The 15591-nt window shown below is 44.6% G+C and overlaps 1 protein-coding gene across 9 annotated transcripts in view; it reads left to right on the forward strand.

Annotated features, from left to right (window-relative positions):
- The window catches only part of Thrb (thyroid hormone receptor beta), a 326708-nt gene that overhangs the window by 262703 nt on the left and 48414 nt on the right, over positions 1 to 15591 (forward strand). For all 9 annotated transcript variants that reach the window (XM_050140634.1, XM_050140632.1, XM_050140635.1 and 6 more), the window contains one exon: positions 5157 to 5417. In XM_050140634.1, the coding sequence (XP_049996591.1) occupies positions 5157 to 5417 (261 nt within the window). The remainder of the gene's footprint in view (positions 1 to 5156; positions 5418 to 15591) is intronic.

The raw sequence follows: 15591 nt of genomic DNA on the forward strand, positions 1-15591 counted from the left end.
ATTTTTAGGATCCTCTCTTTTTGCACCCTAATGGGTGTCCTTATGAATGCTAAGCAAAGAACTGACCCCTCCCTTTTTTGAGACAGAGTCTCATGCAGGCCTGATTGGCCTCTAACTCTGTGTAGCCAACGATGGCCTCGATCATGACATCCTGATTCTCTTGCTGAGATATATGCTACTATATCTTGTAATTGTGGTTCTAGGAATTGAACCCAGGTTTTTTTTTGTGTGCTAGATACACACTCTACCAACTGAGTTACATCCCTAGGCTTTTTTAAAAAACAACTGATTTCTACCACTATGTGCAGAATGTTCCAGATAATGCTCAAAACCATCTCTTTGAGCAAACACTTGCATCCAATCCCTGCAGTCTTTAAGACAATATCCAACCAGGGCCCAATGTCCAGGGCTTTGCTCAGTACACCCAACAGTAGCTGAGGGCTTTGTGAATAATAACACAAATCTTCTCTACCTGGTTTCCTTTCTGCTGCTGTCCAAAAAAAAAAAAAAAAAAAAAAAAAAAAAAAAAAAAAAAAAAAAAAAAAAAAAAAAAAACAGGACCAAAGGCATCTTGGGGGACAAAAGAGTCTATTATACCTCACATTTCCAGGCTATCGTCTATTATTGAGGGAAGTCAGGACAGGAACTCAAGCAGAAACAATGGAGGGGATGCTGCTTGCTGGCCCGCCGACTGGCTCGTGCTCAACTAGTTTCTAATATAGCATGGCTGCCTCCCTAGAGATAGTGATGCCCACAGTGAGCTCCCACATCAGTCATTGAGCAACACAATCTTTCTCAGTCCTGGCTACCAACCAGTTTGAAAAAGGCATTTCTTTGTTGAGATTCCTTCTTCCCAAGTGACACTAGGTTGTGTCAACTTGACAATGCAAACTAAGTGAAGCACTGAGGCTGTGTAAAACATGAGCTCTTGAGAGAGTATATGATTTATTCCCAAAATGCCAATAATTTATTTTATTACCTTAAATTTATCATGGTCCTTTGGGGATCTCAGGCTCTGTTGGACATCTCAGTCACCCGAAGAACTTAGCAGATTTGTGCATGCTGAGGCTCTGGCCCAGTTTAAAAAGTCAGGCCTTCAAAGCTGTGAATTGCTCCTGTGGGGATCCTGACAGGTGCCAAGGGTTGGGAGTCACTGACTGGCTCTTTCGAATGCTAATTCCTCTAAAAAGGAATAATCCATTGCCATGAACTTTGGGGGAGTGAAAGGGTATGGTCCCAGGATATAGTAATAGGAAAATAATCTCAGAGACATTTTGCAAGCTGCATGTATGTAGAACTTATATTCCTCATCATTGAACACACACCCAATAAATAGAACGTATTGACCTGGCACTGTGGGTGTCCCATCTTCCCTTGAGAATGGAGTAAGAATTGCATGTACTCCCCTGCTCTTGAGTGGATAAGAATCAAGTGTTCTCTTTAGGGAAATTCCTATTGCATTTTCCCATGACCCAGCCAGGGTTTCTCAGTCTCCAGTTTTCCCAGCAGTGTGTATCCCATAAACCTGCCAATTAAGCAACTGAATATCATTATTTCTAATGTAATTGCAGACTGCAGTTATGAATTTGTAAATGCTGCTGTGAATGGAGCCCTTTACCCCAACCATCTCAAGTGTTTTTCTTAGGGGAGTGGAAGGCAATCCTATCGCTTACTTTGCCCCAAACATAGCCAGCCTCGCTAGAAGAAACCCCCTCTTTCTGGCCCAAAGGACGTGCAGAACAAGCTCTAATGGGCTCTGCTTTGACCCAGAAGGTCCCGTTGGATGCACAGCCCTTAGACATCTTTCACCTGAGACCCAGATTCAACAAGGAATAGCAACCACCCAATTTCTGCCGTTTTCTTAGGGCTGGGAAATTGCCGCCAACTTTTAGAAATCAGTGCAAAAAGACCATACGTCAGAAGCCTCACAGAACCCTCCGAGAAATTTACCGTTCTTTAAGTTGAGCTTTACAGGGTACCACTTGCTAGGGAATTTACTCTCTGAAACTCAAGTTGGGGTAGCAGAACCACGCGTGGGTGAGCCTTCTTGAGTCTGTGGGAGTAAAGGGAGTCTCTCCAGGCCCATGATTAGCCTTTGTGTTCAGCCACTTAGTAATTAGTTCATAGGAAACTTAACCCCTCGTGGATAACAGGTTTCTGAGTGGACTCTACCCAGATATCTGGTTTGAAGCAATACAATCTCAGAGATCTCTGCCTGGTTTTTCCCTTTCAATGGACAGTGAGAGTAAATGCCTGTAATTGCACCAGTGGTAGGCAGGCGTGGAAAGTGGAAGGGTTGATTCGCCATGCGATGCATAGCACCTTACAAACCCTGAAAAGAAAGCACTGTGTTTGTTTAATCTGCCCAATGCGATGGCTTGCACAGTCCTAAGCATGGAGAATTCTCTGCGCCAGTACAATTCAAAACCCAGCACATGGTGGGATTCTCCTACAGGACGCAGTGCACTTCCGTTTACTGTGCCGGGGGCTGGAGAGACAGCTGAGCAGTTCAGAGTGCTCCCTCCTGCTCTTCCCAAAAACACAAGTTTGGTTCCCAGCACCCACATCAGGCACCTCACAGCTTCCTCTCTAAGTCTGCTGAGGTCTTTTGGGGCCATTTACATGCACACCCGTCTTTCTCTCTCTCTCTCTCTCTCTCTCTCTCTCTCTCTCTCTCTCTCTCTCTCTCTCTCAGAAAACTAAAATAAATCCATAAATCTTTTTCAAAAAAAAAAAGAAGGAAGGAAGGAAGGAAGGAAGGAAGGAAGGAAGGAAGTCCTGTTCAGGTTCCTACACCATGGATTGGAAATTTGAACGTGCAGTGTGCATGGGTCTGAGAACATGAGGCTCAGAATGGGGACCATAACTTCCAAAAGTGACTCTGACAGCTGACGCTCCCAGATAAAGCATCCATCCAGACAGCCTCAGCTTAAGGTTCTGGTAGCTTCCAGGAGAGTGTTGCTCTTTTATTAAACAACTGGAACTGTCACTGGAAATCCCCTGTGCCAAAGCACAAGCTGGGTGGATTGGTCTCTGTAAGCACCAGGGATTCAACTGTGGTCTTTTGGTTTCAGCATTAAAGAAAACTCACCCAGTAAGGATGTACCCCAGTGAGGCAACACTAGCCTGGTGTGTATACCTATAGTTAGTGTTTGTGTATGTGTGTGTGTGTGTGCATGTGTGTGTATGTGTGGTGTGCATGCATGTGGGTGTATGTGGGTGGTATGTGGGTGACCATGTGTGTATATGTGAGTGATTGTATGTGGTGTACATGTGAGTGTGTGGTGTATGGTGTGCATATGAATGTGTGGTGTGCATATGAGTGTGTGGTGTGTGCATGTGAGTGTATGGTGTGTATCTGTGGTGTGTGCATGTATCATGTGTGTATAAGTGTGAGGAGTGTGTGGTGTGCATATGAATGTGTGGTGTATGCATGTGAGTTTGTGTGTGTGGTCTGTATGTTTGGTGTATGCATTGTAGTGTGGTATGTGCATTGTAGTGTGTGTGAGGAGTGTGTGGTGTGTGCATGTGAGTGTGTGTGAGTGTGTGGTATATGCATGTGAGTGTGTGAGTGTGTGGTCTGTATGTGTGGTGTATGCATGTGAGTGTATGAGTGTGTATTGTGTAGTAATAAGTGCGGAAGGGCTGCGTCCTTAGCACCCCGGCCGCCTGCTAGCTCATGCCCGAAATAACAACACACAAACTGTATTCATTAAACACTGCTTGACCCATTTCTATCTAGCCTCTTCTAGGCTAATTCTAACATTAATTTAGCCCATTTCTTATCATCTATGTAGCACCCCAAGGTGCGCTTACCGGGAAGATTCTAGCCTACGTCCATCCTGGGTCAGAGCTTCCTAGCGTATGCCCAGGAGAGCGAAGCAGGGCCTCTGCTCCAGAGAGCAAAGCTGTTGAGTCTCTCCGGGAGCAGAGCAGAGTCTGAGCTCACTTCCTCTTCCTCCCAGCATCCTATTCTGTTTACTCCTCCCACCTATGTTTTAACCTATCTGGGCCAAGGAATTTCTTTATTGCTTAACCAATGAAATCAACAGATTGATATATGACACTCCCACATCAGTATTGTGCGCATGTGTAGTATGTGTGTGAGAGAGAGTAGCGTGTAGTGTGTGCATGTGTACTGTGTGTGTGACTGTGAGTAGTGCATGGTGTGTGTGGTGTGCATGTGTATGTGTGGTATGTGATGTATGAGTGTGTATTCTTATTATTTTGGCCGTCTACTTTACCTTCCTGTATAGTAGAGACACTGAATAAGGTGAAAATTGTCAGTAGAGAAGATGCTTCTCAGTAAGAAATTTATTATATTATTCCATTTTTGCCCATTCTAGAGAACAGGCCTACAGACCCCATAGACTGAACTCAAAAACAGTACAACATTCGCGATCTGGTACCCAGCCTAAGAGATCAGGCCTATCCTTCTTTCTGTAGGGCTCTGAATTTGCCACACACAGAAAGCATGGCCTGCCCCCTTCTATGCGATTCCATGACCAGTTTGGGCCTCCATTAAAAAAATACAAAACTTCCGTGTGAAATATCTGGATTTAGACTTGGGGGTTGTTGCTGTTTTGTGTTGAGTTTTGTTGATGATGGCTCCTTCCTGTTTCCTTAGCTTTGCCATCAGGGCAGAAAATGGTAAGAACAGCTTGTTGGTCTCGGTATGTGGGCCATTCGAGTGTGCCCAACTTAAGTGACACAATATCCCTCGGGTCAGTCTGTGATAAACCCCAAGTCAAACAAGGCTGCATCTGGGATGTGTCATATCCTAAGGATCTGACCTAAGGTCATGGCCAGCTCTGACTCTTAAAACCCCAAATAGTCACCTAAGCAGTGATATAAACTGGTTTCAGCTGGCTCTTGGGCCGCTACTGTAGTGCTGAGACTAGGAGAACCTTGCCATGGAGGAGCTGGAGAAATGGCGGGGAGGATCCGTTGGTTACTCCAAGAGGCAATCCAGCTCCAGTGGCTCTGTGTCCAGGGCTAATGGCCTCAGCATGTCCTGACACCATAGTGGAGGTGCATGTGAACAGGGTCAGCCCGAAAGGACTGAGCAGGAACTGGCTTCCAGAACACAAAATCTCAACAAAACCTTGACAATCGCTACAGCCCATTGTCTCCTGTTTTCACTTCCCTCCCACCAGAAAATGGCCTTCCAGCCTGGGACAAACAGAAGCCCCGTCCAGAACGAGGACAGGACTGGAAGCTGGTAGGAATGTCCGAAGCCTGCCTGCACAGGAAGAGCCATGCAGAGAGGCGCGGCGCACTGAAGAACGAGCAGACATCTCCACACCTCATCCAGGCCACGTGGACGAGTTCTATATTCCATCTGGATCCTGAGGATGTGAACGATCCAAGCGTCTCCAGTGCCCAGACCTTTCAGACCGAAGAGAGGAAATGCAAAGGTAACCACTTCCTACCAGACCGTGGCCACAAGGGCATCTCTTTCACGACTGTGTTCCTCCTCTATTTCTTCACCCGACTCAAGTCAGTGTGCTTCCCTGGCTGATCCTCCCTGATGTCTTCATCATCTAATTTTCTTTTAAGCGTAAATAAACAAGTGGGGTCCAAAGGCCAGCACTTCATGCCATACCCCAACACTGGGGGAAGGTCCTTTTTAGTTTTTCAAGTTCTTTAAGGAGCAAACATGGTGTTAATTTGATCTTTAATTCTACTTGTATCTGAGTGGATACAGGCATTGCTGCATTCATAGCTGCTTGTTTGTGGTGTGTATATATTCATATGTTTCTTGGTGATTACACCAGTAGCTAAAGGGATTTTTGGATGCCTGCCTTTAACCTACATAGACGGTTCTTGCTTGCCAGGGAGATCTGAACATGTCTCGTGGTCAGTAAATCCTGTGCCCCTGTCCTGGAGAGAAGATTAGGGTGTTAGACAGTTGTCACCTCATGAGGGAGGAGGTAGTCACCTCAAGAGGGAAACAAAAGCAGCCGAAGCAGCCCAGATTCCTGATCACATAAGACTTAGCTGCTCTTCACCTCAGGCCACCCCACCTGACAGATGTCTTCCATGCTGATCGCGTTATGGTCTTAGGGTTGCCCAAAATCTTTGCTTCCTAAAGCAGCCTGTGTCTGTAAGTGTTCAAGTTCACGTGACTGCCTGTTCTTTCCCAGTTCAGAGTTTAAAAACTAAAAAGATTATGCTTGGCTTTTTGGGTTTTACTTGCAATAAAGTTTAAGTTGTCTATTTGGAAACTGAAAAAAAATGTCACCATCAAATAACAATGTATCACATATCAACACGTAATAATAGGTGAGCCATGAAGACACATAGCTGCTGCCCTGTCTTAAACGTAAGCCACCGTTCCAACCCAGGTCCTTCTGATTTTCTGGAAACACTTTAGAGCCCCCGTAATGTCTGGTTTCACTCAGAAAGATCCAGTTTCTGAGGCAGATGTTCCAAAGATGGTGTCCTGAGCTCTGACTGGAGCGCAGGAGGGAACACCTTGTTCTTTTTGAAAGGTGATACTTGAACTTCTGTGTTAATTATTTAGAAGTTGAAAGGTTTTTCTTGATGTTTTAAATTGAAATAGAATTACACTACCTCCCCCTTCTTTCCTTCCCTCCAGATCCTCCCAGGCACCCTACCCTCACTCTCAAGTTGATAGCTGCTTGTTCTTTGGTTATTATTGGGACATACATGTGTATGTACGTACATGTGTGTACAAATATAAAAATACAACCTGCTGGGTCTGTTTTTGTTGTTTGCGTACACATTGTTTCAGGCCTGACAGCTCTGCACTAGACAACCAGTAAGGGGCTTGTACTTGGGAGAGGTGAATTCCCTTCCTCCCAGCAGAAAGTAGTTGCCTGTAGTTCCTCGTCTAGGGGTAGGACCTTGTGAAATCCCTCCCATCCACCTTAATATGACCATTGATATAAGCCATTGCTACAATCTTGTTTGTGCAGACATTTCTAGGAGAGACTTTGAAGTTTTGAAGAGGATATTTAGAAAAATGGCAAAATGGGATTTTTTTTTCCCAAAGAGGTCAGGATGTAAAAGCAGGTGAGCCTCCACGTGTGAATGGGTGTGCATGGTGTGAATGGGTGTGCATAGTGTGAATGGGTGTACATGGTGTGAATGGATGTGCATGGTGTCAATGGGTGTGCATGGTGTCCATGGGTGTGCATGGTGTGAATGGGTGTGCATGGTGTCAATGGGTGTGCATGGTGTCAATGGGTGTGCATGGTGTCAATGGGTGTGCATGCACATATTTACTTGAACTACCATTTAGATTTACAAGCAGATTGTATCTCCAAATTTTATAGGTCACAGTAAAACCTTGCCTGTCTTTGGTATATAGCCAACATCCTCATGATTTAAGGACCTGAACAGAAGTTAATTCATTCACCCGTGGTACCCAAGTTCATTCATTCACAGAGCGCTGTCTCTATTATGACAAATTTTGTTCTTAGATATGTTGAGTTCTAAACATTAGCCTTTCGGTTTGTTAAAATACCTTGAGAGTAAGGGGGTGGAAGTTCCGGCGCTCAGGATGCTGAGGTTCCTGCCTCACCTGAGGCTAAAGCTAAATATGAGACACCGTCCAAAAAGAAAAGACGAACAGATAAGTTATAGTCTTTGGGTTGAAGACTCCACAGCACAGTGGCTAAGACCACAACATTTTGAGGTTGACACATCTGGACTAGAATACCAGCATTCCCACTGTATGTTTTGAGCGGTACTTAAGCATTTAACTCAGTACCTTGATTATAGTTCACTTTAAAGAGCAGCTTTTTCCTAGTGGTCTTTATTATCGGCTCTACATCCTAAGTCACTTAGATTCCCTGAATAGCATAGCAAGGAATGGGGCTAGAGGAGTTTAACCGATGAGGATGGATGGGTGGTCTGTTTTATGAAGCCCAGATCTTCCGATAAATCATTCAAGTGCATCTTCACTATTCTGGTGTTGAAAGAAAAACAGCAGAGGCAAACCTTTTGAGGTTTCCAGAGATATCACCAGGGTTCACTTTGACCTGGGTATAAAACAATGTCCTGATTATCAGCACAGAAATGAGACCCAAGTGGCCTGAGTCACAAAACCCAAGAATCTACTGAATTCAATTTCCCTAATATATTTGCACACTGGTGAGTGATGCCTACATTCCCCTTGGGAGTTGGTGCTTCTTCATTGTCTCCATTGATCTGCTATGTCTATAGAGTACATAAAGAAGTGTTGGCTGATGGCCATTCATATTGGGCATTTACTTCCTGGCTGCTACCACCCATAAAGCACCTGCTGCCCTGGCCTGCTCTTGTATACATTTGTCTTCTAGTGTTTGTGTGGGGCTCACTGTGTTCAGGACATTTTGCTAATGTTTAAGAAGGAAGAAAGAACATTTGAACCAAAAGGACATTTGATTAGCCTCTTCCCAAGCATCCCAGAGGTAATTGATAAGAACCAAATGACCTTGACCCATATACAACGGTTAACTTGTGGTTCAGCAATACAAAACAACAAATGGGCCACTCGAGGCTGCCCAATAAGCCTGTCCCCAAGTCAGCAGCAGTCTCTCAAAGCTAGACCAGAATTCTTTCACGCATGGTTTGTGGGCTGCAAACTGATCGTTGCCGCTCTCTGCTGATGCAAGGAGAACGAGTTCAGAAACTTGCCCAGCGTCTCATCATCACCCACAGTCCAGATGCATCAACAGTGGCTGCCTCTCGCTGAGCTAGGCAGAGGACCAGTTTGGTGCTGTCAGACTTGCCTGACCAGCCCCACGTGGCCAGAACGGGGCCAAAGTCTGAAGCAAGAAAAGGAATGTATTGGTCTACAATGGGTGGGGTTTTCTAAAGACTCTTACTTCAAATCATTTGAGAATCATTGACTTATATGTGTCATAGTCTTAAGTGTATTTTGCCTAAAGCCGAGTTGGGGTTTCTACCTCATATTTTACACAGCGCATCTGTATGCCTTATTAGCTGCGCTCATGCTAAGCAAAATTGCCTGGTGGGTTATACAAGCCCTGGAGCCCCCTCACATTCCACGTCAGAGACTGTGCCACCGCCTCCATTCCCGGAATCCAAGTTGATTTGTGCTGTGCTCGGAGTGTGCGTGCCAGAGAGTGGCACTAACAATAGTTCCATTTATTAAGATGAGAGTCTAAGCTATGTGTGGTGACTCAGGCTGAAGCCCCAGAACACCCAGGAGGACAGTGAGTTCAAGGCCAGCTGGGACTACATAGTGAGACTTTTACTAAAAGGAACTCGAGAGGGAAGGAGAGAGAAGAATGTGAGGCTGTAGTTGAAGCTTTGCATTGGAGTACGTAGAGGAGAATAGGTGTTTCAGTGGTCCCATTTAGTGATGCTTTCGATCAGCATGTCCCCAAGTCTTTGAGATACTCTTAAGGACTCCGGGCAGGAAGGGGCCTGCCACCTAGTGGGCACTCAGGAATAAGTCTGTGCCTCCATCCTCTGCTGCCCTAGGAGCCAGCTGGCGATCCCATCTTGGGGACCCTTTGGGCCTGACCATCTGCTCACTCACTTCACTTTAGTGACACTCCACTGGGCGATAGATCCCTAAACTTCCGTTGGGAACCACAGAGTTCAGTAAGCCCAGAAAGTTGGTGGCAGATCGGCAAGTGGCTCACTCGAACTGGACTTCAGCACACTGAACCCATGAAATAGGGCCTCCATAATAGCCAGGAATTTTCTGGAAGGAAGCATTGGGGCTTTTGGGATGACCATCTGGGCTGAGCCACCTCCCTGGGCACTACTGAGAGGACAGTAGCGGTCTAATACGCCACTAAAATTTCTCTGTGAAACTGCACCATCGTGATGGAAAAACAGATGAATCTCAGATTCCCAGGAAGGAGAGAAGAGTCAGAAAAATTTTCATGCATCATTTTCTTTCATTCTAAATGTTCTATGTGGCTTTGCGGGGGGGGGGAATAAAAATTTCAATACATTATAAAATTACAAATATTGTTCTAAATTACCAAGTATAAACACTATTCCAGTTTTTCCCACATTCCAGTCCTTTCTTTTCTATCTACTTGGCTCATCCAAGGCACATACATCACTTGTAACCAACATTTAATGCTTAGCAATAGATCATCAGCACTTCCCCTTGCCATTAAACTATTCTGCTGAATACTGACATTTATTGGCAATAGATTATTCTTTCTTGTAGCTAAAATATCATTTATTAAATCATCCCCCCAAAGCTTAGACAATGTAAGGTAATTTTTAAATAATAAAATTTAAATAATATCTTATTTCAGCAAAGGGGAAGACTATTAATCCATGATCTTCGGAGAGAACAGGTCACTCAGATTGACGATAGTGCTTTAAAATGAGGTATAGCTCTCATTGGCCAGGATAACAAAGTGCCCGGAGAGTCAGAGACATAAATGCAGGCCGCTGTGTGCTTTGCAGTCCTTCGAGACAGACATTCACCCTCTTGGTGGTCCAACCGTGGCTTTGTCTTAGGTAAAACACAAGGACATCGTCCCATGAACCTTATTGAGAAGGGGAGGCATTGCACAGCTGGAGCCTTTCCCTGGTCCCACCAGCTGCTCCATCGCTCTCTGTCCTCCACTGTGCGCTGCTCACCAGAGATCACGGCCCTTAGTCCCATGGAATACAGCAGCGATGCAAGTCGAGGAACATGACTGCTTAGCATGATAATAAGGGCTCACTGCGAATGTCTGGCATGCACTAGACAGCTGTGTTTTCTCACTTCAAAGGCAGGAGAGAGACTCTGTAAGTAAGCAAATAGCGGCAGAAAGAACTGGAAAGGAAGGGCAAGGTACCAGCTCGCGTGGGAGGATGTAATAATAAACTAGCTATGGTAATGTGGAAGGAAGGAAAACATCAGAAAGTCAGGATTCAGGTCCATCCGACTTCACTTCTCATTGAGATGCAGCACGGAGCCATGGATGGACCACTGTGGGCTTTCCAAGGTCAGCATGGCTGCGTCTATAATATGGAGAAAGGCAGACCTGGTCACTCTGTCCTTCTTTAGATCACCCCGACCCTCAGACACACACGAGGTCTGAATGCTTCACTCTTTGCACTTTGGTCCTGTGGCTAATAAATTGGAAGTGATCTAAATCTTCCTATCCATAAGGGCATTTTCAGGAAAATAAAAGTGTCTCTAAGACATCTATTAGAAAAATGGAAGGCTTATTTTGGAAATGTGCTTTCCCTAAATAAAAATGTAGCCCACGTTCCCAGTATGACCCCACTTGTGGCTTTGGAAGTCTGCTTAGTTGAACTGATATGTATAGGGACCAGTTCCCAGTGGTACAGCAACCTTGGGGGAGACAGGCATGCAGGAACAATGGCTCTGATATGAATTCTACATACAAGTGTGTTCAAAGATCTTCCCAAGAGTGGCAATCTTAGATGACGTCTTAGATGAGTCTATGCTTTTAATAAGATGTCTTACGTTGACTGCCTGTTTTCTAACTCACAAGTTCAGAGTGGATCTTTGAGCCTCTCTGATCCTCAGAATAAGGTAATGTGATTGATTGACCCTTCGCGTTTCTATATAGATGAAGGAGAGTATGAGTAAAGCCCTCAATATAATTTCTAGAATTTAATAGAAATTGAGTAATTGTTATTGTCCTCAGGATATAAATAATCTTCTAACCTTGGGGCTCTTCTGGTGTCTGTTACCCTGTCTGACCTCCCGTCACCCTGAAGGACACGAGAAACTGAAATGAAAGGTGGATGAAGCAAGGGTAGCAGAGCATCAGGGGCAGAAGAGGGACAGAGCTCTTAACAGCAATCCAAATATTTTAGCAAGACTTATAAAATTTTTAAACCTTTCCTGAAAAAAGAATCACCAAGTACGTGAAGTTAGTAGAACTGGGATCCGATTCAGACATTCCGATCACAAGTACCAGGTCTCTCTGAGGTTACCCCATCCTGAAATCCTATGCAAAGAACCTGGCACAGCGGAAGACTTACATTACATCAGGCACAGGTACAGGGGGCCCCAGCCCACGGTGACAGAGACAGTGAGTTCCTGTACGCATCTGATTGCCTAGCCTGGGCATGCGTTCCTACTTTGGTCACCTATTAAGCTTTGACCAGACACTTGCCTTTCTGTTTTCTAATTCACAAGTTCAGAGTGGATCTTTGAGCCTCTCTGATCCTCAGAATTAGAAAATGGAGACTTTTTTATTATAGAAATAAGATCTTGGATGATGTTACAGAAACTGATCAGTAGACAGAAGCTTGGCTCCTCTGATGAGGCTTGGGAAGCCCATGAGTAGTGTGGGTATCGGGAGTGGTGAACACTCGGGGAGAGTAGCTGCTAAGCACACATTAACCTGAGTCAGCTCTACTGTGGGTGGAGGGGAACAGACACCGAAGCACACCCTTTGACACTGTCAACGGGTACTTCTCAAAGTCGTGCACAAGTGGACGGTTAACTGTGGCCGAGCACTCCGAAGACACAGGCCATCGGCCGTTTCTGACAGAGTTTGAAAGTACAAAGGTGTTCCCGTCAAATTCAGACAGATCTGTGAGTGGCATATTGATCCTGCCTGTAGAGACAGTTTGAGAATCCTCACAGTTCCACAGCACCCAGCCAACACTTGGAGAAATGTAGGATCAGCCAAGCGTGGATTGGCTCTTGGCTCTGAAACTAACTGCTTAGTATTGGATAAATAACTAATTCTCTCCAACAAAAAAACATGGAGATTAATTGATGGTGCAGGACAACGCTCTATATTCCACTGTTAGCTTTTCAATATTGAAATCATATTTTCCCCTTGAGAGGAAAACAGGGGCTGAATATGTTAAATCAGGCCAAAAAAAAAAAAAAACCCAACCTGTGATCACCGTGAAGAATACAGTGCATAGTCCAAACCGGTTGAAAGAAAAATCATGTCTCATGCCATGTCTTTCGGTAGTTTTATTTCCCTTGGGACTTTTCTCCCCAGTGACCTAGAAACCTTCAGGTCCTCCAGACTTCATTTTCAGTTCCCTCAACGATTCTGAAAACATTGAGTACTCCATGATAAACCTCCTCGCTGAAGGTGTGGCCAGCTGCTTCTGGATAGACCTTTGGGTCTGAGTCTACCAGGGATACAGAGGTCACACGCCAAAGGTGGTGTCACAGACAATGGGTGGCATGCCTTGTCTTCAGGACGGTCCTTACTCCAGTGGCAATCCCATGACTGGTTCCGGACGTGAGCTGTACTAACTTTACTCTTCCGGGTTCAGATGAACTTAGCCAACTTGACGCAAGCCTGTTAAGGGTTCCAAAAACCCAGAACTAGCTGACCTTGGAAATAAGAGGAGAGTCAGACAGCTCCATGACCCAAGGCCATTCTCCATGGCATATTGATCTGAACCAGGATTATGAGCTTTGGCGAAGCCCTATCCCTGTGACATCTGTCAGTATTGACTTATACAAGAAGATTGACTTTATTAAACATCACTCTTGAAATATAGCACCAGGCTGAAAATGGGACTGTCTAACTCATATCTCTGTTTTGAAGCCACTTGGCATTTGAGTTAGAATATCGTGTGGGGCCAATGATTTATTTGTCTAGATGGCAATAGTCTATGAATGCCAGGTTCCCCCCCACCCCGTTCCCCACAGTGGTCTCATAATATGCAGCTCTAAAGGCCATAACTATTTTAAGTCAAACCTTAGAACTAATGAAAAGATACTTACTGGAATCTTTGTTTGACTAGCTCTGCAAAGAACTCCTTATAATAAGCCTCAGATATAAAAGTAAAGGTCAAAACCCATGTAAGTAGGATCCACTGCCCTTTAGGAAAGGAAAAAAAATACATGTTAATCTTTTGCAGCACTTTCAACCAGACAGGTTTCTATGGAGACAGGTATCTGATATGGATTCGTCCCACTTACTATTCATGAACACTCTTAGGGTGCAATGCCTTCCTCTTGTCCCCAAGGCTCATAGATGCGATACTTCACCCTAGCTTTCTTCGAAAGGCCCATTCTGTACCTGTGTCTTTATTTTACTTCTCCCACCACCCAAAAAAGGACTGGGAAAAATCTGAAGGCTTTGCAGTTGGTCACAATCGGTCAAAATCGCAGCACCAAAAGCGGAGAGTGTCACACACTTAATGCTGACCTGTTGTTTTCTCCAAAAAAATGAAAGGCTTTTTGTTTTTGCTTATGGTTATGTTGGGTGTGTGTGTGTGTGTGTTGTATAAAGACTGCCTGCTTTGGAGTTGGGTTCCTCTGTCTTTCAGGGCAGTTGCATTTTTCAAGATCTGCAGCCTGAGTCTTGCGCACATTTCCCTCAGCTTGTCCTTTAGAGTTTCAGTTGCATGGTTTCTGGAGGCTCTCCAAGGCAGAACCCTGAGTTACTTTTGGTGTCTTCTTTTTGAGTCACCTTGCGCTAACTCCTACACCTCTTACCTACATAGCTAGCATCCTACCCCGTCCACTTTATCTCTGTGTGTGTGGCTGAGGGTATCGTTTGGATTTTTACCTCACAGAACTACTGACAATAAGCTACAAAAATCAATCCTCTTTAACTCTTGAGAATGACTCCTAGAACCGCGGGGATTCTCTTAGGTGACTATGACGTAATTACCAAGATCAGGAAATCTGACACTAGTGCAAGCTACCTCCTAATTGACAGGCTTTATTCAAATGCCACCCTGGGTCCCTTTTCCCACTCCATGAAGTGGAGATAGGGCTGAGCTGGAGAGAGGACTTGCCTCTCTGGGGTTTAATAGGCTGCCTCCAGCAGCTGTCCTTTATCAAGTCTGGCCCTCTGGCTAGGATACCCGGCTGTGTGCTTCATTTAGTTGCTGTGGGTCTTTGGGCTATCTCTACAACTTTATTAAGGTATCATTGACAAAGAAAACTGACTATATTTATAGAGAGAGTTGTTACTTTAGTATCTGTCTACATTGGCGATTATTTAAATCAAGCTTGTTGGTTCAGGTGTCACCTCACATCTTTATAATTTGCTGTGGTCAGAACATTTAATATCTAATCATTTAATAACTTTAAAGGCAAGGACGCATTGCTGTGAACCTTATGCAATGCATCATGCTATGTAGTGGATCCTTCCCTATGTTCAGTAGCATTAGCAATAGCTTGTAATGTCTTGGGAAGCGTTCTTTCTATAGGACAGCTTTGTTCAATGACTCAAAAATATGTAACCAGTGTCTGGCAAATGGAGGAGCTTGCTAGTAGTATAAGATGCCTAGTTGGGGTATCATAATTCCATTTGCTTCTGCAGGGATAGGTTTCCATATGGCTCTTCAAAAGACTTTTATAGTTAGCTGTTCCCCCCATTTCTTTCCTTTGCCCTCTCTCTTTTCTTCGTTAATCCTCCTTTTCTAGTTTCCCCTTTATCCCTTTAAAACACTATATTCTATTTCTCCTTCCGATTCCTTGCTGAGCCACTTTGTACAGCTGATGATTTAATGATTTTCATCTATTAAAAATATTTGCACAGTCAAGGATGCACTAGGGGTTCACTGTGGAGGTTCAATATCATGCTGTATGGGCACACACATATATATGGTCTCGATGTGTGAGGTCTCCTGGAGACATCAGGGAAGAGGTGCTTGGTGAAAGGTTGGATAGAAAGTCCTATAAGCCCAGAG

Source organism: Alexandromys fortis, unplaced genomic scaffold (assembly GCF_014885135.2).
Source record: "Alexandromys fortis isolate MF-2015 unplaced genomic scaffold, M_Fortis_MF-2015_v1.1 scaffold_46, whole genome shotgun sequence".
Classification (NCBI taxonomy): domain Eukaryota; kingdom Metazoa; phylum Chordata; class Mammalia; order Rodentia; family Cricetidae; genus Alexandromys; species Alexandromys fortis.